Raw genomic sequence first — 26547 nt, forward strand, 5'->3', positions numbered from 1 at the left:
TTTATTTTTGGAGTGATTAGAAAACTGAAATTCATGTTTAAACTTCTCTTGCTGCTAATGTGAATTTTAGAATTACTGGAAATCGTATTTGACACAACTAATTTTAGTACTTGACAGTGAAGTGTACAGACGAGGACAAACCCAGTTCTTGTTTTTCTCCATCACTACAGATTCAGCAGTTAACTGAGACGCTAGATAGTGTTTCAAGTGAAAAAGAACGGCTATTGGCTGAGAGAACTAGTCATTCTTGTCAGCTTAAAGAACAAATGTCATCCACTACTGAAGAAAAAGATGAGCTACAAAAACTTCTTCAGGACATCAGGTCTGAACGGGACCAGCTCAGCATGGAATTGCAAAAAACCTCTGAGATGGTTGGTGTTGCAAATTGCATACCTAAGATAGGAATAATTTATCTTCTTGAATGGTACTTAAATATGCATGTATTTATTTTAGTATATTGAAACGAGTGCTGAACTGGAATGTGCTCTAAGTAAACTGAAGGAGAGAAGCCTGAGCGACGTGTCTGTTCAAGTGGATGCACTGGATAACGCAGAACAGATGGATGATGACAGCCTGAAGGCAAAAACCATGCAAATTAAGGTAAACGACCCTGTTTATGTAAGGGTACACATTAAAACTTAGTACCACTTGTTCCAGAGCATAAACCTTGCTTCTACGCATCATGTGCTAATGGGATTGCATCTCTTGCTACGATACTACACACCACGGGATTGGTTGGTTTGTGGTTGCTCTTCCGTGACAGTGCAGCCTGTCCTGGGAAAGTTAAACTGAACTTCTCAATTGAGACATCTCGCTTGATTTACTGTCCAGTCACCTATATCACCTATTTTTATTTGGAGCTGCTTCCCTGTTTTGTTTTTCAAAATCCCTCAAGTTCTCTCTTCGGTGCATCCCACCCCCAAAAGTAAATTGATTTCCATTAAATTGGTTTCACTAAATAGCTTCTCTCATCAAAGTAAGAAGTTCCTCTAATTCTTTGTTAATTAACAATCCTGAGTATGTTTTCTCACAAATGCAAGAGCCACTACTAAACTACCAAAAGCCTAAATAAACCAGCTTTATGGAGGTATGAAATACTTTAGAGGTTGCCATCGTATTCACTGCAGTCTGCACGTCTGTGCAGCACGATCAGACATCATTCTGTACCTGCCAGAAGCACGCTGAGGGCTGCTTCAGTCATCACCAGGAGTGATGAAGAAAGGAACGAAAGTGAGAAATCAGCCACGTAGCTTTCTCCATTCACACTGTTTCTGTGCTATACAAGCAGTATGAACTAATAATGAGGGAAGTAAAAAAAAAAAAAAAAAAAAAAAAAAAACCTGCTGATAACCTTTTAATTGTAGTCTCCCCTTCTGACTTGTAGCTGCGAGCTTTCCTAGTGGTCACTAGAGAGCTCCTACCTCTTTCACAGGTGGAAACAAGGAGTCCGAAACTCCTTTAGGGGAGGGGGGAAAAAACTTGAATTACACTGCTAAACCTATGTTAGCACAGCCTCTCTCGCTACCTTGTTAGTGTTTGTGGATGTGTGTGCAGGTACCAGTACAAAAAAAAAAAAAAAAGGAATCTTTGGTTATGGGAATATATGCTAGGAAGTTTAACTACCCTGGGGGAGTTTCTTCTGTAAAATGTTACTGTCGCCACAGAAGTAATCGCGATGGTACTCTGAGCCTAGCCACCCATGGCTATTGAAAACGTTCTGGGCTGCTGTATAAAAGCTTTCTTTCCTTTTAATGTTGACAAAGCACACGTTACTTCAGTGCACAAGATGGGGGGAAAAACAGGTATTGTAATGAGAGAGCTCTTGTCTGTTTCTGGTGCAGGTGCTCCTGGCCAATGAATTTAGGCTGTTACATGTGCCTTAAAGTGTAATCTAGCTTCATGTATCTCATCTGAGCTGCAGTTCGCTAGGAGTGCCTCGAAGCTAGTTTGGCCTACGTGGCCTGCTCATGACTTGCACAAAAGGACCCAGGAGACCAACTCAAAGCCCATTCTGAAGGCAGTCCCGGTGGCGAACTTGTGAACAGGCAACAAATTTCATTTCAGGCCCAGCTTTAGTGCTTTTGTCATGCTCCTGTGGCAAGTCAAAACTTGAAGGTCTAGTCCTATTAGCTTTTTTCTTTTTGGTAAAACCAAAACATTCTGTGGGGGTTAACCTGGAATCTGATGTAAAGCTGCTGGTCGTAGCTAATGACTCTCTTTCTTTATTGTGACTGAATTTACTTAATTTGTATTTAGGAGCTTCTGGAGCTATTCCCAAGTGTGGAGAAGAGGTATGAGTGTCTCACCATGATGTCTCGTAGTAAGGAGGAGGATCTGAATAGCCAGAAAGCAGTGATAGCTGCGATACTGACTCAGCTTTCACCAGAACAAAATAAGCAAGTCAAAAGACTCCAAATGGAAAATGAGAAAATCAACACTCATTTCCAGCGTTTATTGGACAGACTCAAGGTACCGACTTAAAATGCTGAATATGTGGATGCTTCACGTTGCTTTGTTTCACGCTTTCTTTTTCCAATAATCTCTCAGTACTAACAGCGAGGACTCTGTATATATGCTCAAGCTTTGGGTTTTGTTTTCTGTAAGTCATGCATTCACGAAGCCCGTTACAATCCTGGAAAACTGGAGCCATTTAGATCAGCTAACCTTAATTTTTGACTATAGTTCAGCTGCTTTGCACAGCAACATTTCATTAGTGTTAATCCATTTCCATTGGTGTGAAAAGAAGTACTCTGTGGTCTGTAAATGAAATTATGGACCCCTGAGTACATATTTCATCGGAGAGGAAGGATGTGCAAGATGCCTTGGAGGAGCATGTTTGTTCTGAAAAGTTGCCAAGTAGTTTAACTTCTATGGTCTTGCAGAAGACCAATCTGTAGTTGAGTGGAGAAACAAATTCCAATTATCAGGAAAAATTGAGGTTGAGAGAGAATTTGTGTGCATTAAGAGAAGCACATCCAACTAGATAGTATTTTTTTGTTTGTTTCAGTTTCTTTATTTACCGTGAATGTTTAGGTTGGGAGGGGTGGGGGTGTGGAACGATGATGGGGTGACAATTCTGGTAATAAAAATATCAAATAGTTGTATTTTAGTGTTACCTATTAACTAAAAATGTTAACAAATATTCTGAAGAACGTGATCTCCCAACTTCACGTAGACTATTTAATGTTTTTCTTATTTCAAGAGATGTTTTTCAACTTTTATGCTCGAGGTGTTTAGGCTTGAAGATTAGATTTACTCGGCTAGAGTAAGGCTTTAAATTAGCACAGTGATACTCTATGCCTTTAACAACTCTAGGATGAAATCAGCATAACAAAACTACTTTGAAAACCAAAGTCTAGATACGTAGAAGGCTGTCTTAGCCTTTTAAGCTCATTTTTGTGGACTCCTTGAAAAAAGAAAATGCCGACCCAGCTGAAAGTCTCCCATGCCATTGCTATAGGACATGAGAACGTAGCTTTCGTAGTCATGTTTCAGTTGTCCTAAACATCTATTCGCTAGGAGAATAAATAGACTGAATTATAAAATCTGGAATTTGAGCTGGGTGCAAGGTAGCGTTCTAAAGCTTACTCACTGATATGTCCTGTGCTTCTACGACAGTTCCAATTCCGTCATCTTTGCTCCAAGAAAATGGAGTATCATGCTACTGTGAACAAGTATGCAATGGAATTGCTTGAGGAAAAGAGAAAACAAGATCAGCTGCAAGCTCAAATTCGGTGTCTCAAGGAGTTTCATTTGAACCAGAAGGAAATACCTTCTCGAGTGGTAAACGTCGGCGAAGTGCTGCAGAGTTTGCATTCGGATGCAGAGGTAGCGGTTGAAACAACTTTTCAGACAGGCTTGTTTATTTTGAGACAGGGCGTAATGTGGTTGTGCTAGCATGATGGGCATTGTTTTTATCTGTTTAAACTCAAATGCGGTGAGGGGAACACAGAATTCACGTATATTTAATGCTACCAGTCCCGTCAAATGATTTCTCTGTTTCATAAAGCGTTTCTAACTGACTTGCCCTTAAGAATCCGTACTACCTGACCCTAAGATGATTTTTGAAGCAATTTCACCTTCCCACCTATCCCCAGGAATGTGGATTGTTTTCTAATTTTCCCAGTAAGGTACAGCAAAACTCACTTTAGCTTAGCAAATATTCTATAATTAGGTGTTAAAACAGACTTACTGTAAGTATGGATACCTAAGGGGGCGAAATTTATATTAAACGTGTAGTTATCAAGGCAATGCTTAAACTTCGTCTCTTCTTTATACAGAATATTATCGAAGACATAGCAGAAATGGAAAGCGAACTTCTCAGCATAGAGGCAGAGTTACAGAAGGAAGAAAGTGCTGGAAAAGAAACAGCACGGTTCTGGGAAGCTTGTTCAGGACTCCACTGTGATGCAGAAGAACTTAAAGAAGCGCTAAGAAAAGACAATGAAAGGCTTTTACAAGTCATTAAGTTCTGGACTGCAAAAGTGAAGGTAAATGAACTTAATGAATAAGAAATACGTTTTGTGTAAGCACTCTGCAAGTACCTCTGTAACCTGGTTGAAAACAGACACAAAAAGCTAGTTTAAAGTTTACTCGTTTAATTATTTTCAGTTTATCCAACAGCACTGGCTATAGGCGTATTTATCTGTAAAATGTAGGAATACCTGGAAGATTTTTACAAGCTTTCTTCCTCCTACATTCAAACTTGGAAACTTGTGTTTAAAAAGACTTTCGGGGAGACAGCTTTCTGTGTGTATGTGGTGGTGTTTTTGTGTGTGGTTTTCTTGAAGAGAATGAATCTTAGAAACTGTAGGTTCATAACTGTTACTACAACCTTCCTTGTAGAACTTGGCAGCCTGATGCAGTCACATTCTGCGGGCTTTCTGCCTACAAGATTCTGTTCTTTTCAAACCGCCTTTAAAATGGCTGAAGTGTTTTTTGTTTGTTTGTTTGTTTTTTTTTGTTTGTTTTTTATTTTTTTTGATAAAGCTTAATTGTAATTGACATTCTCACACCTTTTCTACCTTCAGAAAGTTAAATTATCCTAGAGGTCTTTCAGCTGTGCTTTCCCTCTTCTTTCTTCCTCCTACCACCCACAACTGGGAAAAAGTCTGTTCTGCTGTCTGAGGTGAATCATGAAGAGCATTTCATGAGATGACATCTTTTAATAAGCACATCGGAGACCTCTTGGAAGACAGGCTGTGGGAGGGACTCCTCTACCTTCTGACTAGTTCTTAACAGCAGTTGTCTTGACTTCCAGCATAGGCTTGTTACTAGGCTGTTCGTGCTGTTCTTTCGGCTAGATTACGAAGAGCTCGTCATCCTTCTGCACATGTGACTCACTCTGAGCCTATTGACAAAGAGTTAAGCTGCTTCTGTAGAATTATTTGTCAGCCTTGACTTCTACCGGATTTCCCAATGCTGACAGGCTCTTAGGAAGAATTCTTTGATAGTCATTCTGTGAATCAAAGCTTTTACAACAAAAACAGCCTTCTCTTCTCTGCGCTAAACAACCCGAGGTCTCTCAACCTGTCTTCATAGGAGAGGTACTCCAGCGTTCTGATCATTTGAGTCTCAGTAGTTCCATTTTTGGTAGTAACTGTCTTCAAATGTGCAACGGAGTTCGGAATGTGAAATTAATACAGGCTAAGAAACTTCCTGATTTTTCACTTATTTCTAGCTTGTTCCAAAATTTAATCTGTTCCTCATTACTGATTTTTCAGACATTCTCTCCACTGAATTCAGAGTTGAATGACAGAACTTCCAACTACTGCAAAAATGCTGATGCTGAATACAAACAGACAAAAGAGAAAACTGAAGAGTTGCTTCAGGAACTAAACACCCTTAAGGAACAACTGGCCCCTGGTGGCTCTGCTCATCTTCTGCTAGAAGAAGAAAACAACAGACTTCATAACCGCTTAAAGGCTGCAGAACAAGATAAAAAGGTGCAAATATTTTTCTAAAGAAAACCTATTTGATGATTATTTTCTAAGTGAGAGTACTTTCAACTGAAAAGAAAATGAAGATTGATGACTGTAAATCTGTCACACGATACACTGGCCCACAATGGACTTCTTTTGGTAGATTTCTTTTTTTTCCAAAAGTGGAAGTTTGAGCTCTGCCTGTGATGTGTTTTAACGGTCAGTTTTCTGTGCACACACACGCACAGATGTTAGTTTATAAATCTCTGTAAACGCACCCAGTCATTTCCGAAGTATAGGTTCCAGTAGTGTGATATTCATTAACTATATAGCAGTCTCTGTGTCAGACTGGAAGCTGGATAAAAACTGTCATGACTCGTAGGGGTTGCACTCATTTGCCCTCTGTCCATACTTCTGATGTCACAGTTACTTGTGTTCAAAGCATGTTTTTTTTTAGAGTTGAATGTCCCAGAACAGTAACAGATGAAACAGAACAATGCTATAGACTGTATAGGAATTCCTGTTTTGTTTGTTGTTTTGTTTGTTTTGATTAAGAATATCCCCCTGTGCTGTGCAGCGACATAGTTATAACTCTTGGTTTGGTGTTACTGCTCATAAGTGGCTGGTATATCCCAACAGGCTATGGAAGTAAAAATCCAAAAGTTGGAAAACATAGTAAAGGAAGCGGAAAAAAATGTCAGAGAAAAAGATGACAGGATTAATCAGTTACAAGCACAGATGAGAGTAAAAGCAGCTATGAGTGAGCTCACCCAGCTGGAAGCCAAACTGAATGAGACAGAGAAATGCCTCAGCACTGTCCTAGCAGAAAATCGGAGTCTCCAGGTAGGAGTCCAATTATTTTCTAGTTTCATTCTTACAGCGAGGGAAGCAGAGAGCGCTGTAAAGTCAATTTGTAGTTCCGTGTGGTTTTCTTAGAGAAAAGCACTCTGCTCACGTGTTGTAGCGTGCTGTTTCACGTGCTACCAGTGCTGGTTTCAGAGACAAAATTTAGAACCCATGTTAGGATATTAGAAGCTAAATTTATTGCTTCTGATATATTGCTGAAACATGCTTAAACTTCAAATTTGGAAACTGAAGCATGGGCTGTTTTTTTCTGCATAATCTATTGGCATGCTAGTTCAAGATTCCCAGATTACATCTGCAAGCAAGTCAGCAAAACTTGCTGAAAATGGGAGTGCGTTCATTATACCAGAGTTCAGATGGCAACTGGTCCTATGGTACTGGTTAGTGATCTGGGCATTCTTAGCCCAGAATGACTTCCTGCTTCCAGCTCTGTCCTGTAACTTCTGGCAGATTGCAGTAAAAGTGCGAAGCAAGCAGTCCCCGTATTCGGTGCTACCTAGCAATCCTTTCTTCATAGTAGGTGTCTTGTTTTATTTTCAGGAAAAATTAAATAAAGGTGCCGAGTTGTACAAAGAAGAAATTGATAATCTCAAAACACAGTTGGTAAGATATGACATGGACAGAATGAAGCAATCAAAGATTTTTGATATGCAGTAAGTTCAAGTGTTTGTTTGGTTTGTTTGTTTGTAACTGGTAGCTCTTCCCTAACCCCCACACCCCAATGGAGAGAAAGGATGCACACAGAATAATTTAATAATAATAATTTAACTTTTGCTTTTCTGTACTTCACCTGAAATCTAACTGGCAGCCAGATGTAGTTTGTTTTGTTTTGCTTCAAATACATTTGTATTTGTTAATACACATGAAAATCAAACTAAGTCTCTTGCAACTTTAATAATTGAGCTTAAATTTTTTCTGTTTCCCTCTCCCTGCCCACCAATGCAGACTTGCTAATTATAAAGCTGTTGCAGAACACCAAGAAGAACAGTTAAGAAAGCTAAAAGAAGAACTCAGAAGAGCACAGCAAGATCAAGACGTTACTGGTAAATTCCGGATCAATATAAGGGATTGTTTCATATTAAACATCTGTTTTTAAGGTTGTGTGGTTAAATTCTAGGCTTCGATGCAGGCCTTTTACCTCAAAAGGCCATGAGAGGGGTTGGATGCTTTGGAAGAGGTGGAAGGCTGAAACACGGTAGCTGCACATAGGCTGTATTAGAATCACAGCAGTTCTTGTCTGGTTTCGTTTGTTATTTCTTGGATTGTGGTTGCTGTTATGGTGGGTTACGTTCCCATATCTAGTTCTCTAGTTCTAATCAGGATATAACTAATCACATAAACTTCTTAATATCTCCCTGGCAGTGTGATTACTGATGGTGGATTTAAGAAAGAGCTGTTGTAATGATACTTCGAACCTAGTGAGGTTTTACATACAAGGCTATGGGAAGGAATTTTGCATAAGCATGGCTAAGATAAATATTGACGTGGTTTTAAGCCCTGACCAAGTAACACGTGCTTTTGTATAAAACTATTTTCTAGTGGTGTCTAAAGAAACTCCTCAGCAATACCAAAAGCCCCTTACTTGTGGTGGTGGCAGTGGTATAGTTCAGAGCACACACGTGCTTGTTTTAAAATCTGAACAAGCGAAGCTACAGAAAGAGAACTTGCAGCTGAAGAAACAAATTGATGATCTACTAAGGTAAGCATAAAGATAATAAGCGCCACGTTAACTAAGTCATTTCTCTTTAACCTATGCTGTTACAGTTTCTTTCCTGGACATCTGTAGAAATGAAGAATTTTTAATTGGAAGATGTGAAAGAGTCTAGCAAATCTAAACTTTTAAAGGTGGTGATGTATGCATGTATACTTCTTGATGGTTTTGAAGCTTTAAATTGTTTGTCTTTTTTTTTCCATGAGAATGGAATTTTAAATGTTTTTTATTAATACTTGGAAAACACGTTTTGTTTGGATCTCTTTAGCTTTTGGGAAGCAAAAAAGAAAATGATGCCTCCAAAACTAAGAATACACGTTTGGTCATGGTAGGGGGCTTGCATTGCCATGTCTGTGGTATGTCAAGGGAATTGTCATACAGGAACATGCAGGAACTGTCTTGTCAGGCATTTTTCTTGACTTAAAAGAGTTGTTTAATGCTTTCTGTAACTAAATGCTGGTGATTTTTTTTCCCCTGTTCAGTAATGAGGCTCAATTGAAAGACGAATTTAGAAAATGGAAAGAGAGAGCGCTAAAATTGAAAGAAAAATTTTCAAGAGAGACAGTACCAAGGTCTCCAGGGAAGAAAGTGTCAGATTCCCTTAAAGAGCAAATTCCGTCCTTCAAAGAGCCTCCTTCTCAGGAAACGGTGACTCAGGATGCATCAAAGCCTCTGCCACTGACCCGTCCAACAAATTTCTTTGATAATTCCAATTTAGGTACGCTAACAGGTATGTAATATGGTATCTGATTAAGATTAGGAGAGGCAAAATATAAGGAGGGGTCTTCAAGTAAAAGTAGGTGTCCTGTGCTTCCTGCATTCGGTCCCAAAACTCTCACGGAAACTGTTCTTGAATGCCTTGTTAATACCTTGGTGGAAGGGCTGACCAGCTGGTGCCAACAAGATTATATGTGCTGTACAGCACCCACATACTTGAAACATTCATGAAGATTAGGCAAACTTCATATTTCTTCTGTTGCAGTGAGAGTGTTGATGATTGATCACTTCAAAGTGACTGGGCAGAGTATTGTTCCTACCAGACAAATGATGCTATAACATCTTTTGCTTTCTGACGTTACCTGAGTTAAGTACCTGCTTCTGGCAAAACTGATTCTCACAGGTTGCTCAGTCATCTATTCAGAGTTAACTGCTGGTTAACTTTTTTTTCTAAATTTCTTTGAAGTGGTCGATTTTAGTCTTTGACATGAAATCTCCTAGTCTGGCAGCTTCCAGCTGCAGTAACAGCTGCCCTAGTCAGGCTGTCTCTAATTGTGAAACTGGGAAAGCATTACTGTAATATTCTTGTCTTCTCTATAGATGTGCCACCTGCAGGAACAGAGCTCAAAGAAGAACCTCTTAGCCAGTGGCTTGGAGCTTCAGAGAAAGATAAAGCCCCTGATTGTACTACCCAGTGAAGGTATTCTGTTGTAAGCTGCCTTTGCAGTGGTAACATCCAGAATCCGCCTCTATGGAAGACAGTTCCTTCGGGTTAAATCATCAGCTGTGGGAAGAGCTCTGGCAGCTGCAGTTCCCTTGTTGTCCTGGAGCTGCTGCTGCTTCCCCCAGCTGGCAAAGCTGCAGTACAAGAATAAAACTTAAAAAGCAGTCACGTTGCCTGCAACCTGCTGCTGATGTTCTTCTTTGGTTATCTTCAGGATAGCAAAAAAAGAAGAGCTAACATACTGAAGAAAAATGGACACAGGAATGAATCACGAGCTAAGCTACGGTGAAGCTTCTCGAACTTCTCTGGCCTTCCTGCAAGAGTCCTCGTCTGGGTGGCTTGTATCTTCAGTTCTTTCCAAATCAACATCTCTCTGTTCTCACTAGTTACTTTTTGTTTCTCAATATAGAAGTATTATACTTTCTCTTTTTTTGAGGCCATGGAAACTGCATTTTTACTACAACTTTAACCTCTGTATCTCACGGACTTTCTCTTTTTAAGGCACAAAATAAATCAAGGACTTCTCTTAAACGCTATGCAATATTTCTGCAGCTCTGTCAATTATGGTGCCAGGAGTAACTTTGCATTTTGCATCATCTTTGAGCATACTTCTCTTTCCTGTTTGGAGTGTGACATCTGAATATTTTTTTCCAAGCAGTAACCAATGGATCTAATTGATGCTGCAGTTACCCTAGTGAGTGAAAAATAAAATTGTAATCAGGGCTGTATGGCAGACTGTTTTGCTATCCTGCGTACCTGAATTTTGAAACTTACTTTTACGTCCTGTATAAGGTTTGTTTTGACAATAAATTTTAAGTATCTCAAAATATTTCTGCTGGCCTCTTCAGCTTTGTGGAGACATGACGGTATGATTTGGGGATGCTGATTATAATATTCAGTCTAAAACCAGTCTTTGATAGTAATCTTACCCCTTTCATCATTATTATGCTGCTTGTCTGTCTTACAGCTTTCTGCAGTCAGTTTGTGCAGCAAATTACTGTTGCACAAATCTGTGTGACTAGTGTTTTGTTTAGTTCAAGAGTGGCATAATATGACCGAACGTGCCTGTGTGCGTGTCCAGGTTTACCCACAGAAATGTGCCCAGCTGGAATTCAGGCAGCTTTCTGAATTCATTAAGAAAACTATTAGGGTGGCCTTGGATCTGGTGTGAGCTTATAATTCAATTTTGTCATAGAATCTTTGAGTCTCATGATGTTACCTGCCTTAACAGATCTAAGTTAAAGCACTGATACAAATTTAAGAACAGCTACTTTAGTAAATCAACAATTAAGAAATTATTTTTCAAGTATTGTCCTAGCTTAAAATTTGATGATGGATAAAGAGCAATTGCTTGGGGAAGAACATTGTTGTGGCCTTTTTTGGTGAGAATCCTGTTAATTTCTTGCATTCTTTGTGGGGGAACGGATATCTAACGTTCATGATCCTCTTTTATTCCTAACCTGTGCAGGAGAAAATCCCACTTAAAATCTTGAGTTTCGCTAGATGGCAGCATCTTGGTGTTTCAACATGAAACTGCGTTGGTGTAGAGAAACTTACCAGTTAGACTACAACTCCCAACAAGCATAGCAAAACAAATGAGCATAAAACTTCCTTTTTCCAAAGGTCAGTAAACCCAACAAGCTGTTTGAGATCTTGTGGTGAGTGACTATACTAACCTTTATTTTTAAAAACTTCATAGAATTAGTGTGTCAAATATTCATTAAAAATGATTGTTAGGTTAAAAAAGGCTTCCAAAATTATGTGGTGATTCAAGGAATTACTTGATCCATTTTTTTCTACTGAAAATGTGCATGCAACAGCAAAGAACAAGAATTTCTGCCTCGAGTGGGCACTTTAACACCAGACTTCTGGGATACTTGGGACTTTTGCCAAAATGAATGATTTTTTCCCAGAATTTTTTATTTCAGGAGGTGTGTTTTGCAAAGCTTTGTGCAGATGACTAGGTGGTACTTGCTCTAATGCACCGTCTCGTTTCCCTCGGTTTAGCTTGGTAGTTTTCACCTGTCAGCACAAAAACCTTCTGCTAACATAGGCTCAGTCTCATGTAATGTGACATAGCCTCCATCAGAGGCATCCTAAGAGACTGCTTTACTAGCCAGCCTGTAAAATGATTTTAAGGTATTGTTCTTTCCCCTAGTTAGAAAGGTGCATTTTAGTTATAGCTCGTGTAGTGGACTGTTTTGGTGGTTTGTCTTTGTTAGTTTCCTTTTGAGGTTTCTTTTTGTATGTTCTTCCCTCTGGTTATAGGGGGAAAAACTTACAGTTTCAGGCTTTTCAGTGTCTCAAAACACAATCCAGAAGTCAGTCCAATCTTAATTCAAATGAGATAATGTTTCTACGTTAGGGTGGAAATAATTTTTTAGTCAAACAGTTTAAAAATAAGTTCAGTTTGTTGAATCTGCAACTTTTAGAGAAACATACTACTTTTGCCCCAGGTTTTGTTGGGAAAAACTGACCAGAAATCCTATCTGCTTTCTCAGAAAAAAAAAAATCAGAAATGAATAGTCTCGTTGGAGATGCAGCACACTGAACTCGACTAACAAATCACAGGATGGATTTGAGCCTCTCCAGGTGCTAGCATTGGCTGCTGACCTAGGGGAAATAGTGGGTCTGCATCTAACTTCTGAATGAAGTACTCAGCATGTTGGGTTTGCACAAGTGTTTTAAGAACTTGAGGTTCTTGGGAAACCTTTCTACACTCGTAGCTAAATAGAGAAACTTTGTTCTGTGATTTTTAAAAGTGTAGGAATGTTTGCTTGTTGGGAACTCAGTTAACCAAACCAGATCACACTGGGATACGGTGACCTTCTTCGGTAGTTTTTTGAAACGTTCTATTCAGTAATTTAGGCTTTGAATAAACAAAAAGCCTACTAGGGACTTCTTGAACCCATAGGAGTACAAAGGATGGCATTTGATTTTGTTTGCAACTTTACGTGCTATGTTTTTTTGTTTTGTTTTGTTTTGTTTTTTAACATAATACTGCATTTGAAAGCGTATGTCTAGGCAGAAAAGAGGACCTCAGTTTATCTTTTGGCTGATATGCCATAAGCAAGGTGGAACCTCCTAAAAGAAGAGTATTATTTGCATTGTCAAACACTAGAAAAATAAATCCTTTTATTCCCCTACACCTTGCTCTTAGTATGCTCAGCAGTTCTCAGAGGTCAAACTGTGATAAAGATGAGAGAACAGCTTCTTTCCCCTTTAACCCCTCACCTTGTGGAGCTGGAAATCTGCTGTGCTGGAAGATTCCTAAAACAATTCAGAGCACACAAAGGCCAGGTCTTGGACATGATGGAAGGAAAAGACCTTTTGCAGTGCCCTCCAGGGTAGTGTGCAGATTTTATTGCCATTTGGGAAGCTAAGTCTACAGTTTGAGAGGAGCAGAAAAAGAGATGTGCTTGCTAAGAACACAGTGGGCAGCAGACATTACAACCCATTTTACTTCTCTTCTGATTCAGCACCTAATCAGAATGCTTTGACTTGATGGTAGAGGTGCTCTGGATTACAGTTGTTTTTTGGAATACACTTGAATCTGATTCCCTGGAAGTGATGTTAACTCACTTTGTTAGATTGTGACACTTTCTGTCTGCACAGGTCAGCAATATGGGGCGGCTTGATGGGAAGGTAATACTTCTCTCTGCAGCAGCACAGGGCATTGGACGAGCCACTGCTATCGTAAGTTGGAAAAATATTTTTCTTCTGTGCCAAAGCTAGGTCTCTAATACTAGAATGCCCAACATCATCTGCACCAAACAAGTTTTTGAATTAGTAAACTACAGATTAAGCCAGAACAACTTACTGAAAAAAAATCAGGGAATGATGTAGTTACTGCACTGCGTTAGGTAAGCTGTTTGCAGCGTTAACTTCTGAAAGTCTTAAGCACAGAGTGGCGATAAACGGCGTGGGCAGGATTTAAAGAGCAGTTGCACCTACTTTTAACAGTACACGTTTGTACTGTCTGTGCCTTTTAATCCAATGTCTCTGCTGCTTTTTTTCTGGGAGAAGATAAGGATATAGGGGAGGTTTTCTGTTTATAAGGCTGGACACTGCAAAGATCCCCCAAGTAAAGCCAAGATGTTTCAACTATGCTGATAGTTGATGTAACCAGTTCCACACGAAGAGCACAGCTACAAGGCAACTGTGAGAAAAAACGTTCAAAAATATTACTCTTAAAACAGAATTAAAATGTGTTTGTTTTGTTTTAATTGTGGTTAACGTCTAACTTCTTTTGACGAGTTCTGCTCCTGTTGCTTCCTTTTTCCAAAGGAGACAGAGAAGCTATGGAGTTACTTCAGTACCACCGTAATAGTTATCCCCAGGGTGTTTGGTAATTGATGTCTGTTACTTCCTCACATGCCCACAATGAGAAGGGGGAGATTAGCTGCCTTCAGTCAACTTTTATTTCAAGCCAAAAGGCAAATGCAAAGAAAACAGACCTTTTGCTAAAATCTAGCATATTTAAATATAAACTACATTTCTTACTGTATTCCTCAGGCTTTTGCTAAAGAAGGAGCCAAAGTCATTGCTACAGACATCAATGAGACTAAGCTGCGAGAGCTGGAGAAATACCCAGGTAAATGATCTACTTACTGTAGGCATTAGTTCAAACCTTGCAAGTTTTGTTGTAGGTTGGCCAAAATATAACTTAGCAGTAGGGCAAACTTCAAAAGGCCAGGAAAAAAAGGGAAAAGATGGAGACTAATTCTCTAGTTACTGTCATTACTTTATTCTGTGATGCAGAATGGCAGAGGTGACGTGTGAAATGCTGCAATGTCAGGATTGATTTCAGACAGAATATTCTAAGAGTGTGGAGTAACTTTGTGTGCTTCTTCTGTCACAGAAGCAGTAGATTACCTCTTGCCAGAATGGTGTATTACTATTTTTTGAGTTGCCAGGTTGCCTGTCAGAGTGAAAACGCTTGGAATGCTTTACTCTGATCACAAGAACTAATACCCAGCTGTACAAACAGATTTAGTGCTTTGCATGTCCATGGTCCATACTTAGCAAGGAACATATCAAAGAGAGAGCTTTCTAGCAGGAATTGGTACATATTCAGAAACAAATCCCACCGATACAAGATGAGCTTATTTTATTTGTAGAAATGCTCAGGCCTGAAGGTTGCGCAGGAACATATTTCAGGGAGAATGGTTTCAACACCTGTATTTCTCTGTTATTAGCGACACTTGAGTGTGGGGATATTATTTAAAAAAAAAAAAAAGTCCTGGAAGAAAAAATAAGGTGTAGGTATATCTCACAACTGAAAATGTTTCCAGCTTAATTGGATGAAAGGAAATGATCGTTATTCTTTACCCATTCCTATTAGAGTGTGACAGTAAAATCCATGAAAATACTTCTCTTGCACATGGTGTTAAGTGAACATCGCTCTCCTTTGACAAGAATTCACTGCAAGCAGTTCCGTTGCGGTTCTTTAAGAACTTTGGGATTTTCCAGGTTTATTCTGTTTAGGGAAGTGTTACAGTTTGAACTGTGCTTTGTTTTTCATCTGCTAGTGTGTGCAGAAGGAAAAACATAGTTTTTCATATACTTTTGGCCATTTCTATCTTTTTGATATATTAATTAAACTCTCATTCACTGAGGCCTTGCACCTTGTGCTCTTTGAATTCTTTCCAGATGTAATTCCACTGTTCATCACCGGCCTGTAGTGTTACTAATTACAGCAGAGACAAATATTTTCAAACATGTCTGTATCATTTAACTAAGCGTGTTCATGGACTCATCAGTTTGCTTCAAAAGACACAAGTGTAAGGTTGGATGAGAGATCCAGAGGCTATTAAGTCCTACTTTTCGCACAAAGCAGGTCTAATTAAAGCAGTTTGCCTGGAGCCAAGTTAGGAATATCTCCAGAGATGGAAATTCCGTGACCTCTGTAGGCTGCTGTTTCCAGTGTGACTACACCGATGGTTTTAAAGTAATAATCTTTAAGAATAACAAAAAATCCCATGCAGCTCTTCACATTTGGGTGGGAAGCACTATTAGAGGAAGGTGCACAGCCCAGTCTTTACACACAGCAGGGAGTGAGGTTGTAGCCAGGCTGTATCAAAAAAGATCCTGAATTCTGTAGAAAGAATTTAGCCTTGACATAGGGTTAGAGAAGCTATTTGCACTAGATTACTGGAAACTACTTACATAAAATGAGGCGAAATTACACGTAGGTTATAGCATGGCATGTTACAGCTCATCTGGATGTGTAGTTCATTTACTTTGCTCTTTTCACTTCTGTCCATGGGGTGGCACTGCTGTGGTTGGCCCTGAAGCAGTTCTGTTAAGGAAAGGGCTGATCCTATTGAAAACTGTTTGCAGGAGTAGCACCTGTCCCTGTTAAGTAATAATTAGATTTCCCAATCTTTCAAATACGTACTTGTGTTTTGTATCTTGAAGGTACAGTGTAGGGACAGCCAGTGCTATGAGCACTGATGGTAACAGCTGTCAGAGGCTGTAATAAGCAGGAGATAATAGTGAAAAGCAGCAACTTCTTAAGCATTTTTTGATAAATAATTACAAAAGCATGAACATCCTAAATTTGATCTAGTCTTCACAACAGAAGCCATCTACTTGCTACACTTTCTCTTAATTTCTATTGTCATAGTTACATCATCTCAGGTTTCACATGGCTTATGTGAAATCACTTTTCACAGAATCACAGAATTTCTAGGTTGGAAGAGACCTCAAGATCGTGTCCAACCTCTGACCTAACGCTAACAGTCCCCACTAAACCATATCCCTAAGCTCTACATCTAAACGTCTTTTAAAGCCCTCCAGGGATGGTGACTCCACCACTGCCCTGGGCAGCCTGTTCCAGTGCCTCACAACCCTTTCAGTAAAGAAGTTCTTCCTAACACCCAGCCTAAAACTCCCCTGGCGCAACTTTAGCCCATTCCCCCTCGTCCTGTCACCAGGCACGTGGGAGAACAGGCCAACCCCCACCTCGCTACAGCCTCCTTTAAGGTGTCTGTAGAGAGCAATAAGGTCACCCCTGAGCCTCCTTTTCTCCAGGCTGAACAAGCCCAGCTCCCTCAGCCGCTCCTCGTAGGACTTGTTCTCCAGGCCCCTCACCAGCTTCGTCGCCCTTCTTTGGACCCGCTCAAGCACCTCGATGTCCTTCTTGTAGCGAGGGGCCCAAAACTGAACACAGTGCTCGAGGTGCGGCCTCACCAGAGCCGAGTACAGGGGGACGATCACCTCCCTAGCCCTGCTGGCCACAATTCTTATACAAACCTCATCAATTAAATAATAAGTTGATTCATAGTGTCCTCAACTACATATGGATAGATGGTATGTAATGCGATGATGAGACACGTAACTGTTCTTTAGTAGGAGGCATGAAAGCTTGTTACGATTACACAGGCTCTGTAATTCAAGTGGAATGGCACAGTGGAATTCAAATTTATTGGAAATGATTTTTATGGTAAATTGCATTAATTCATCTGCTTGTGTGATGCTGTATTGTAATTGAATCAGTTGATCTATTTTTAATTCCTGTCTGAAATGTTAAGTAGCAAGCCATGCTGTCCGTTGCTGTCCTGATTTAAGCATTACACTAATTAATCATCAAGTGCAACTCCCGCTCAGTGAGTCTTCGTGTTTTGGCTCAGCACTTAGAGGGGACTGTTCCTGGCAAGCCATTGACTTGAGTGGGAGGTGCAGTGTCCTCGGCACTTCAGAAAAACAAACTGCTGATCCTTCGCCAAATACTGTGAAACTAAAACCATGTTTTTCCAGGCATTCAAATACGGGTTCTGGATGTCACCCAAAGGGAGCAGATAGAAAATCTGGCCAAGGAGATTGGAAGGATAGATGTCCTCTGTAACATTGCAGGGTAACCAACTTCTGTTTGATCCTACTTCTTTTTCCAGTTTTTCCTGTCCTCCTGAACTACTTTCTTTTACCTAATGCTTGTTGTTGTTGTTGTAATGTGTTTAGTATCTTTAACATGGATTTGCATGTGTTTTCATTAAACTGAGCTTTTTATGTGCAGCAATGTTACCCAGGCTAAAGTAGAATGGCTGTGGAACTTGTTAGGGTTTTCCCTGCTCTGTGGGATGCCCTATACTGCTGGCTTTCACTTTCCTGGTAGACCACCAATTGCACTTATGCTTTTTTAATGTATTTGGTTTTTAATTTTCCTACTGGCAATCGTTTCTTTGCATATTGAAGGAAAAACACTGTTGCTGTCTTTTTTCAGAAGAGCTCTTGTTCCTGCTTTTCAAGGTTGCAAGGGTATAACAAAATAACAATGGAAAGCTGTGGATTAAAAAGCCACAGAAATGTAAATCCCAGATAGTAATCTGCTTCATCCACTTATTCCAGGTTTGTTCATCATGGAACCGTTCTGGAATGTGAGGAGCAAGACTGGAACTTCACTATGAACCTCAATGTTCGCAGCATGTATCTAATGATCAAGACATTCCTTCCAATGGTATGCCTTCATTGCCTGTGATGTTTAGTCTCTGCTGCATTGCATTTAAGTGTGATAGGTCGAAGTTGTTGCCACTGTGACAGCTTGGGATTTGAGATAGAAAATGCAAGTATGCAGCTTTAGCTAGGGAAGGCCCTTAAATTATTGTGTTCCTATCCTCTAAAGCATTGCTTTTATTGTACAAAACCCATCTAAAATATTATAGAGAAGGTTAATTCAGGACTTTTCCTCTGTAATTTACAACTAAAATCCTTCAAATACAGGGCATAATACTATCCTAGTGTGTTGTACTACAACACACAGCTGCACATTGTAGAATAATACCACAGCTAAAAATAGCTATAAATAACATATATTAACATAGACTTTCTGCAGCCACAGAGATCTCATGGAGCAATTCAGTGCCACTGATGAATACATGTTCATTATATGGCAACAGCAGTCCAATTAGACAATTGAGCAGCTTGAGGACAAGGACTGTTTGTGAAGCAATAACTCTGTTCTAGACGACAGAAACTTCTGGGCTGAGTAAGGTGGCTTGTATTCCTCCTGTAAAAGCAAAGGCTGGAAGTGGTAGCTGTGACCATGACTGGATGACTACTACTTTTTTCAGTGTTACTCCAGTCCTTGTTTTTCATAGCCAGTCTTCATTTTCAAAGGTTCCTTGCAACAACTTTAGGTACCTAAGGATCTGTGATGCCTAAAAAGTTTGTAACTTAGCTACAATTCAAAAATGCTAGAGAGCAGTGCCTTATTCTTCTCCAAAGCAAGAAGAGTTTGGAGGGGATCAGCGAATTGCTATGTTGGCAGATGGGATGAGACAGATGCCCATGTAGGGTGACTTACTGTGGAGGCAAAGATGGCAAGGTGGGTAGTACATACCTGAAGAACTACCACCAACGTACCAGCTCATAGCAATGAGTATTTGCCAGCGAAGCATTCAATTTCAGATCAGTGATCCCTCATTGTGAAAGTGATTGAGGGGGGTGTTTCATATGAAGAGCACACCATGTTGCATGTGGGGATTCACGTCACAGAGCATTGATCAATAGCGTTTTACAAAGGTAAGCGATCATTTCAGATTCACTTGGAAAGGTGGCTTCACCTTAATTTACCGAATAACTATGCTGGGATTATACAGAACAACCTATAGTCAGGGCTGTGCTGTTGGTTTACTTTGTTTTTTTAAAGTCTTTGTCACTCTCTCTTACCATGCAAGTTGGAACAAGATAAATAACAGTAATGTCACTTTAATAATTCTGTCAACTAGGTAGGAGGTAAATCCTAGGGGCAGGCAAGCAGCAGGAATGTTATACCTTTTCCTCAGGCTGGTTTCTCTTAATTTTACTTTAGGTGCACAAAATCCTTGGTGATCCACAACAGAGATGATGCCAGTCCTTCACATTTTAAGAGCTTTGTAGGTGTATCAAGAAAGAACAAAACCCTTCTCTGCTGTCATTGTCATCTTCATTCTTGAAATGGTTTAGGAGAACTTAGTGTGAATTTCAGATTTTGCTTTACTACTTCAGTCAACAGATCAAAAAGATGAGTGCATGTTCATGCCACTGACACTTTGTTATCTGGCATATCAGTTGCATATCAGTAGGGCTGTTAGTTCTGCTGGTTGCTATGGGCTGTTCTGCTGGGCCTGCAGATGATGAAGTTGTTTGTGTTTGAATGACATAAGTATTTTTTTTACAGATGCTTAAACAGAAATCTGGAAATATTATAAACATGTCTTCTGTGGCATCCAGCATTAAAGGTCAGTAGCTTTCTAGAGAAATTCATGTATAAATCTTTAATGTTCTTGAAGTGCCCTGTTGACATTTCTGTCCTGTAAGAATTTGCATATCCATTTTTGAGGTAAGTTTGATAAGGCTTTGTGTAGCTGATCCTTCGTGCATATGCCTGATGAAGCATGTTGTAGTTAAATTGTGTACAATAGTAACTCCTCGTCCAACATGCGGAATGGGGCGTTCTTGGTGAACAAATCAAAGTTTTGCTGTAAAAGGAGGTGAATGATCTATAGACACTTTGTTGTAGATAAGTTTTTGTGATCAAAACAGAGGATTACAGGAACAGAGGGCCGCCTAATCATTTACTACTGGATTGGACCTGATGTTACTTCTATTAAGGGTGATTTGCTTCTATTCTGGTTGCCTAGGTGTTTGATTCTTGCTTTCACATGACCCAATGTGAAGACCTTAATGCTTGGTGGTTTGTTTTGTTAGTTCTGTTTGTGTTTTTTCTTTTTTTTTTTTCCTGGTATGTAGTATTCCTCAGGGCAGTTGACATGGGTAAATCTGACTCACTAATCACAGATCAGGGGGAGAGAAGTGATGTTGCAACTGCTCAGCGGTATTATGAAAAGAAAGATTTCAGTCTTCCTAAGAACAGGAATAATGATTTGAGATGACAAGTAAAACAGCTAAGCAGAAAAGCTAAAAAGCTACCGATTAACCTGTGGAGGGTAAAAAAAAAAAAATAAAAATGATGGGAATGAAAAATAAATATTGTGCTGGTCAGCGTTTAAAAGACTTTACCAATCCTGTGGTAGGAATGTAGTAAAAATAAAAAAGTGAATATGTTGAGTGTTAAACGTGCACAAAAACAGACATAAAGTTACAGAAACACCAAAGTCCTGGCCTTTGAGCTTTTGAACCTGTTATGAAAGTGTTGTAGAATCCTTTCTACCTGTAAGGAATAAGTGAAAAGTAATTACTTTCAGTGATACCTTGCTACATATATTCTTAAGAGAAACAATGAAGTGTCAATTACATAAGCACTATAGCCATGCTTCCAAAGAAAAAACTGTCAGTGATTGACAGGTCTCTGCTCTTCATAAACATTTGTTTGCTTGTTACTTTTTCTAGACTACTCCCCAAATTCATACTATTGAAGAATACTGTGTTTTATTCTGGTGTATGCCTGAGCAGAATTCTGTCAGTCAGCATTCTACTTAGCTTGTCCTCATGGAGAGAGTGGGCTACAGGAAATGCTGGAGTCCAGAAGTAGATGCATATTGATTGAATAAACTTCTTTTTTTTTCTCTTTTCTGTTTTTGTTTTTTTCTTTGTGCTGCCTTCACATTGACCTTCTGTTAGGAGTTGTGAACAGATTTGTATATAGTACTTCAAAGGCAGCAGTTATTGGTCTAACAAAGTCTGTGGCTGCTGATTTCATTGAACAAGGCATCAGATGCAACTGCGTATGTCCTGGTAAGTATTCTTGCAGTGTTTTGTAAACATGAGCAGATGCTAAAAGACACGTGGCCTGATTTAGTTTGACATCATTAACAAGGAATAGACTTGCAAGTGACAACTAAAGTTACAAGGAATCAAAAACAACAAAAAGGCAAATAACTTCCTCCCTACCCCACCCCCCAAAAACAAACAAACAAAACCGTCAGAACATAGAATCATATCACAGAGTCTTAGAATGGTCTGAGTTGGAAGGGATCTTAAATATCATCTACCTCCAACCCCCTGCAATAGGCAGGGATGCCAAGGCAGGGATGCTGTACTTGAAACATTTCTGAGATTTAAAAATAGTAAAGCTATTACGTAATATAAACAGCATGTTTAACTTAAGTCTCTTAGCCCAGCACATGCACGTTATGCATGTGTTACACAGCATTTGGGTGTTTGTTGTTAAAGCTATTGTCCTAAAGTTAGAAGCGGGCGAGGCCTAGCTATCAGGCTAGCCATTGTTCAACCATCTGGAACTGAATCTAATTTTCACGTCTTGTATGTTATTGAAATTTAGGCTCCTAAGCTATGTTGATGATTTTGTAGCCTTTCTCCTGAATCACTTTATTACTGAGTTATACATCAGTGTTATGACATAGAAATGGAACTCATGAACTGCATTTTTCATTATGACTGCTAATGAAGTTGAGCTTTAATATTGAATTTATTTTTTTGTGTGTAGGAACTGTTGACACACCATCTTTACAGGAAAGAATTCAAGCCCGGCCTAACCCAGAACAGGTGAGATAGCAATTTATTATTTTGATCATGTACATACATATGTTTCACTTCTTTTTTTCTTTTTTTTTTTTTATAAGAAGGCAGCACTTCTGCCCAAATTCAAAAACAAAAACTTTGTATTTCAGAACACCAATGGTAACGTAACAGTAGTGTCGTCTTTAATAATTTAGTCAGTTTGTTCTGAGGATGGGAGTATTAAAATGCTTTGGAAGGATGTTTCAAGTGAGTGCAGAGGGGCTGTCACTGGTTAAAATATCTACTGCAAAAGTAGATGATGCTCACTTCTTTGCCATATGGCAGCCACAAAGCAGTGCAAAACAACAATAGAAAAGGCATTCTGGCCAGTGTGTTTAAAAAGGAATCGGGTTCCTTGATCATACTAACTAGATAATCGTGAGCCTTCTTTTGAAGGGCCCAGGAATATCTACCACCAAAGGAAGAATGGCCTCAGTGGCTTTATTCTGGAACCAGAGATTTAGGTCCAGTTGAATGTTATTCAACATAAAATTCTTATCACTGTGAGCCTCCTTTTTTCTGGCGTAAGCCCCCTACCCGGTATACTAAAAGTTAAAATGTGTGGCCATTTCCAGTATTGCTTTGTACATGTCACACACTAATTGGGCTATAATATTTTTTTTATTTTTGATATATGACATGGTCTTGTACGTCTAGGCATTGAAAGATTTTCTAGCAAGACAGAAGACTGGTAGGATGGCTACCGCTGAAGAAGTGGCTCATCTCTTTGTGTACTTGGCCTCTGATGAAGTAAGTATGGGGTGACACAATTTCCTGTCACAATCCTGTGCTTCTTTGCTACTTCACAATAGAGAGAACATGTTTTAAGAGGATTTATATTGTCTTCAAGCTAAATTGTTCCAATACATGCGTGTGTGCATGTGTATATACATATAAACAAACGAAAAAACCCTTGTCCATCTTTTATTGATACAAAAAGTACCCTGAATGTTGACAGGGATTGTTAAGGCATTATGTACTTGGTACCATAACGAGGTTGTTTTCATGCCATCTGAGCAATATCTTAGTGAGTGATAGGAAAAATGGGCTTGTCTGCTCTTGCAAGTTGCTTTGTTTGCATGGCAGCTAGATGATGTTTTAAGGAGGTAAAATTAGTACAGTCATCATCTGCTTGTATTACGCAAGAGAAAATATTTGTGTAGACCCACCAATGATTTTAGCTAAATGGTCTAATGCTCAGACTGCCACTTTGGCATACGGAAAACAACAGACTAAAGTTTTAGACCACACTCTTAATGATCACTGCAAATAGCATTGATTTTAAAGAACTTACTTCATATCAAGCTTATTTCAGGTGCTATAAATTTATTATGGATCTAAAATTGGACTGGATTTCACTGGACTTGTCCAGCAGTCCTACTGAGCATAACAGAATGCTTTAATGTAATTAATTCAGACTTAATGTTTCTATCTATCAGTAATCTGTGTCTCCTCCAGTGTTTCTGTGAAGCTACCAACTTTTTCCAGTCTGGTCATGGGTTTTCAACCATGTGCGATTCCAGTTTTGTAATATATTCCATTATATTTCTGTACTGATATAAAGTACCAACTCAGTTCTTTACCTCACTTTTCTGCACCATCTCAATTTTCATTTAGTTCCCCTTGTAATTATAGGCGGACCTAGTCATATTCTGCTCAGCTGAATGGAACTAACAATATCATAGTGTAAGATATTATTCCTGCAGGTAAAATCTGAGAAGTCTAGCTTATGTGATTTTGCCCATCCAGGATGTGTTTTCATCTTAATGCCTCTAATACTATTTTTTGCTACACTCCTCTGAGTTAATCAGGATTCCATTTCTAAGTTTGTTTATATTGTATTTATCCAGACCTCTTTGTAATACAGGCAACAGTGTTTCCTTATACTTAACAGCTGTAAATATATATACATAATAATGAAAAATTGTTACCTTTTATGTAATTTCAGTCTGCCTACATGACTGGCAACGAACTCATCATTGATGGAGGATGGAGCTTGTGATCAACTCTACCTGCAGATGGAGACTTACACTATTAAAGGCAAGAAGTGAGGGTCATGTTTCTCAGTTAAGAGTTTGCATAGATTTAAATCACTCACATGATGTCATCCATACAAATCTGGTGCATTTTTATGATTGTGATCTATTTCTAGATTGATTTTACAGATTCACTTTTCTCTAAATGGTGAAACATTGGAGTAAAACATATTTCATGTTGCTTCTTTTTATGGTAACTCCTGGAGCATGAGCAGGATTTTAGCCTTTCAGATATCAATGTGCAAAGAATATTATTTAAGATACAAGATAAAAATCTTACTTTAAGCAAATCTAAATTAAAGAAATTAAATACTACCCTTATTTTCAGTCTGCAAAATATTTGGAGGTTGACAATTAGACTTCCTACCAGCATTAGCAGGCTACCCAGAGAAAACAGACTACTTTTAAACCAGCTGAACAATTACTGAACTAAGTGTGGTTCGAACAACAGAGGACGGCAGAAATAATAGCGTGTTTGAATCATTCTGTAACTGTCGATAGATGCATCTATATTAGAGAGCATACTAGTTCTTGCAAATTATATGTTAAAGTCCATCCTGCTTTGCAAATTATGATTTTTTTCTGTTCTCTGTAATAACTGTAGAAAAATGATCTGTGTTGAATTGTTGAAAAGAATCTGTCCCAAGTCTGACAACACTTAGAAATCCAAAGTGGAAGGTGCCTTTGTCAGATGGTCTCTGACCATCTGACAAATGTATAGATACATAGTAAATGGGCACAACAAATTCCTGCGCATACAGTAAAGAGTCGGTGTACATGCACAGCTGATTTATGCAACTGCAATATCCTTTTTCCACCTATGGAAAGGGAAGTTAGGCTGTTGGAATCTGGAGAAATAGTAAGTCATAGCCCAAAATACAGAACAACAGATTGCAAGTAGAAGCAGTATAACTAGCAGCCTTGTATAGTTTCAGAGGTTTGGGGCTTTTTGTTCAAGCATACAAAGATTATAGACACTGTTTTCATGAAGTGGAAATGATGCAGATGAACCTGCTGTAATAGCTGTTAAAAGGCTAAGGCTTATGGCACGTAGAGAGCATAGAAAATCATAGGTAGTTTTGCAATCACTTTGAAAATGAGTGTATTTGCTAGTCCCGAAAAGTTGTACTAGGAGAATGACATGACCATTAATATGTCATTAATAGTATAGATTAATCCTAAAATTATCTTGGAATTCTTCACAGCGTCTTTTCTGTCTGCATTGTACAGAAAGTACTGTGCAATGATGTCACTGGTAGGCGTGTATACATAGAGAAGTATTCTGAAAAAGACAGATGGATCTTCATGAACACGTTTGACTTCTGGCAAGTCAAAGGAGTGAGTTTTACCACTTTATCCACAGCCAATATATTCCCCTTCCAAAAGGATACACTAATGAATGTATTGCTGGACAAATACTGCCAGCTCTGTAGACTAGGTGCTAGGCTTAGATAATCTATTGCTGAATTCTCAAATACCAATATTGGTCTTGCTAAAACACAGACTTAAGTTTCTATAAGAGCTTGTGCTGATATTTTTGTTGTGGTAGCACATTGAAGCTTTGATTATGAATCAGAAATCTATTGTGGTAAAGGCTCATACTCTGGAGAGGGGGGAGAAATCACAACCCAAACATTTAAGGCAACAGGCTGGAATTCCAAATCTTTTTGGTTTGCTAACATACCATTAAAATTTACGTGAACAACAAATTTAAAAGACTGACTTCCTATAAATATGGCTGTGTTAAGAAATTCAGCATAGCTCTGTGAATCTAGTCTGTGAATGAAGCTGTATGCAATTGCGTTTTTTTTCATATCTATGAAATTGGTATAGATATGGGGGGAATAAATGATCAATGAGTTTGATTGGTCAGTAATCAGAAATCATGGGGGAAAATGTACTCTATTTTATGCATTTTTCTGTAATGACTGCCATGTTTTTAAGTGATTGCTTAATTTTTTTGATATTTGCTGAACCATTAATAGAGATTGATTTCAAAGACGTGCAACATGTCTGGTTAACAGCAAGCTTCTTGTTTGTAAAACTGTACTTAAAAGCTTAAAATGAGAAAGCATTGTGGAGGCCGTATTCCTCAGACTTGTTATGGGTTTA

The 26547-nt window shown here is 38.9% G+C and overlaps 2 protein-coding genes across 8 annotated transcripts in view; both read left to right on the forward strand.

Moving 5' to 3' along the window:
• The window catches only part of LOC101802220 (centromere-associated protein E), a 57901-nt gene extending 47135 nt beyond the window's left edge, over window positions 1-10766 (forward strand). For 3 of the 6 annotated variants that reach the window (XM_072036959.1, XM_072036953.1, XM_072036958.1), the window contains 12 exons: window positions 171-371; window positions 454-600; window positions 2257-2469; window positions 3619-3828; window positions 4281-4490; window positions 5724-5945; window positions 6561-6764; window positions 7326-7438; window positions 7731-7828; window positions 8325-8484; window positions 8979-9226; window positions 9814-10766. In XM_072036959.1, coding sequence (XP_071893060.1) covers window positions 171-371; window positions 454-600; window positions 2257-2469; window positions 3619-3828; window positions 4281-4490; window positions 5724-5945; window positions 6561-6764; window positions 7326-7438; window positions 7731-7828; window positions 8325-8484; window positions 8979-9226; window positions 9814-9911 — 2124 coding nt within the window. In that variant the 3' untranslated portion in view covers window positions 9912-10766. The remainder of the gene's footprint in view (window positions 1-170; window positions 372-453; window positions 601-2256; window positions 2470-3618; window positions 3829-4280; window positions 4491-5723; window positions 5946-6560; window positions 6765-7325; window positions 7439-7730; window positions 7829-8324; window positions 8485-8978; window positions 9227-9813) is intronic. The other 3 variants (XM_072036955.1, XM_072036957.1, XM_072036956.1) reach the window with 3 other exon arrangements.
• A 739-nt stretch (window positions 10767-11505) lies between these two features.
• Window positions 11506-26443, forward strand: BDH2 (3-hydroxybutyrate dehydrogenase 2). Of its 2 annotated transcripts, none has more exons than XM_072036970.1 (10): window positions 11506-11560; window positions 13553-13633; window positions 14453-14531; window positions 17699-17795; window positions 18287-18395; window positions 20097-20157; window positions 21500-21613; window positions 22326-22384; window positions 23057-23149; window positions 24348-26443. In XM_072036970.1, the coding sequence occupies exons 2-10, from the start codon at window positions 13562-13564 to the stop codon at window positions 24399-24401; spliced, it is 738 nt and encodes a 245-aa protein (XP_071893071.1). In that variant the 5' UTR covers window positions 11506-11560; window positions 13553-13561; the 3' UTR covers window positions 24402-26443. The 2 variants fall into 2 exon arrangements, with proteins under 2 accessions (XP_071893071.1, XP_027311792.3); XM_027455991.3 differs by having other exon boundaries at window positions 11520-11595.
• Window positions 26444-26547: the final 104 nt, after the last annotated feature.

Source organism: Anas platyrhynchos, chromosome 4 (genome assembly GCF_047663525.1).
Source record: "Anas platyrhynchos isolate ZD024472 breed Pekin duck chromosome 4, IASCAAS_PekinDuck_T2T, whole genome shotgun sequence".
Taxonomy (NCBI): Eukaryota; Metazoa; Chordata; class Aves; order Anseriformes; family Anatidae; genus Anas; species Anas platyrhynchos.

Coding starts and splice junctions, on each gene's coding strand:
- BDH2 (XM_072036970.1), top strand. CDS start 13,562: ATGGGGCGGCTTGATGGGAAGGTAATACTTCTCTCTGCAGCAGCACAG. Junction 21,614..22,325: donor ATGCAACTGCGTATGTCCTG/GTAAGTATTCTT, acceptor TTTTGTGTGTAG/GAACTGTTGACACACCATCT. Junction 22,385..23,056: donor CCCGGCCTAACCCAGAACAG/GTGAGATAGCAA, acceptor TTGTACGTCTAG/GCATTGAAAGATTTTCTAGC.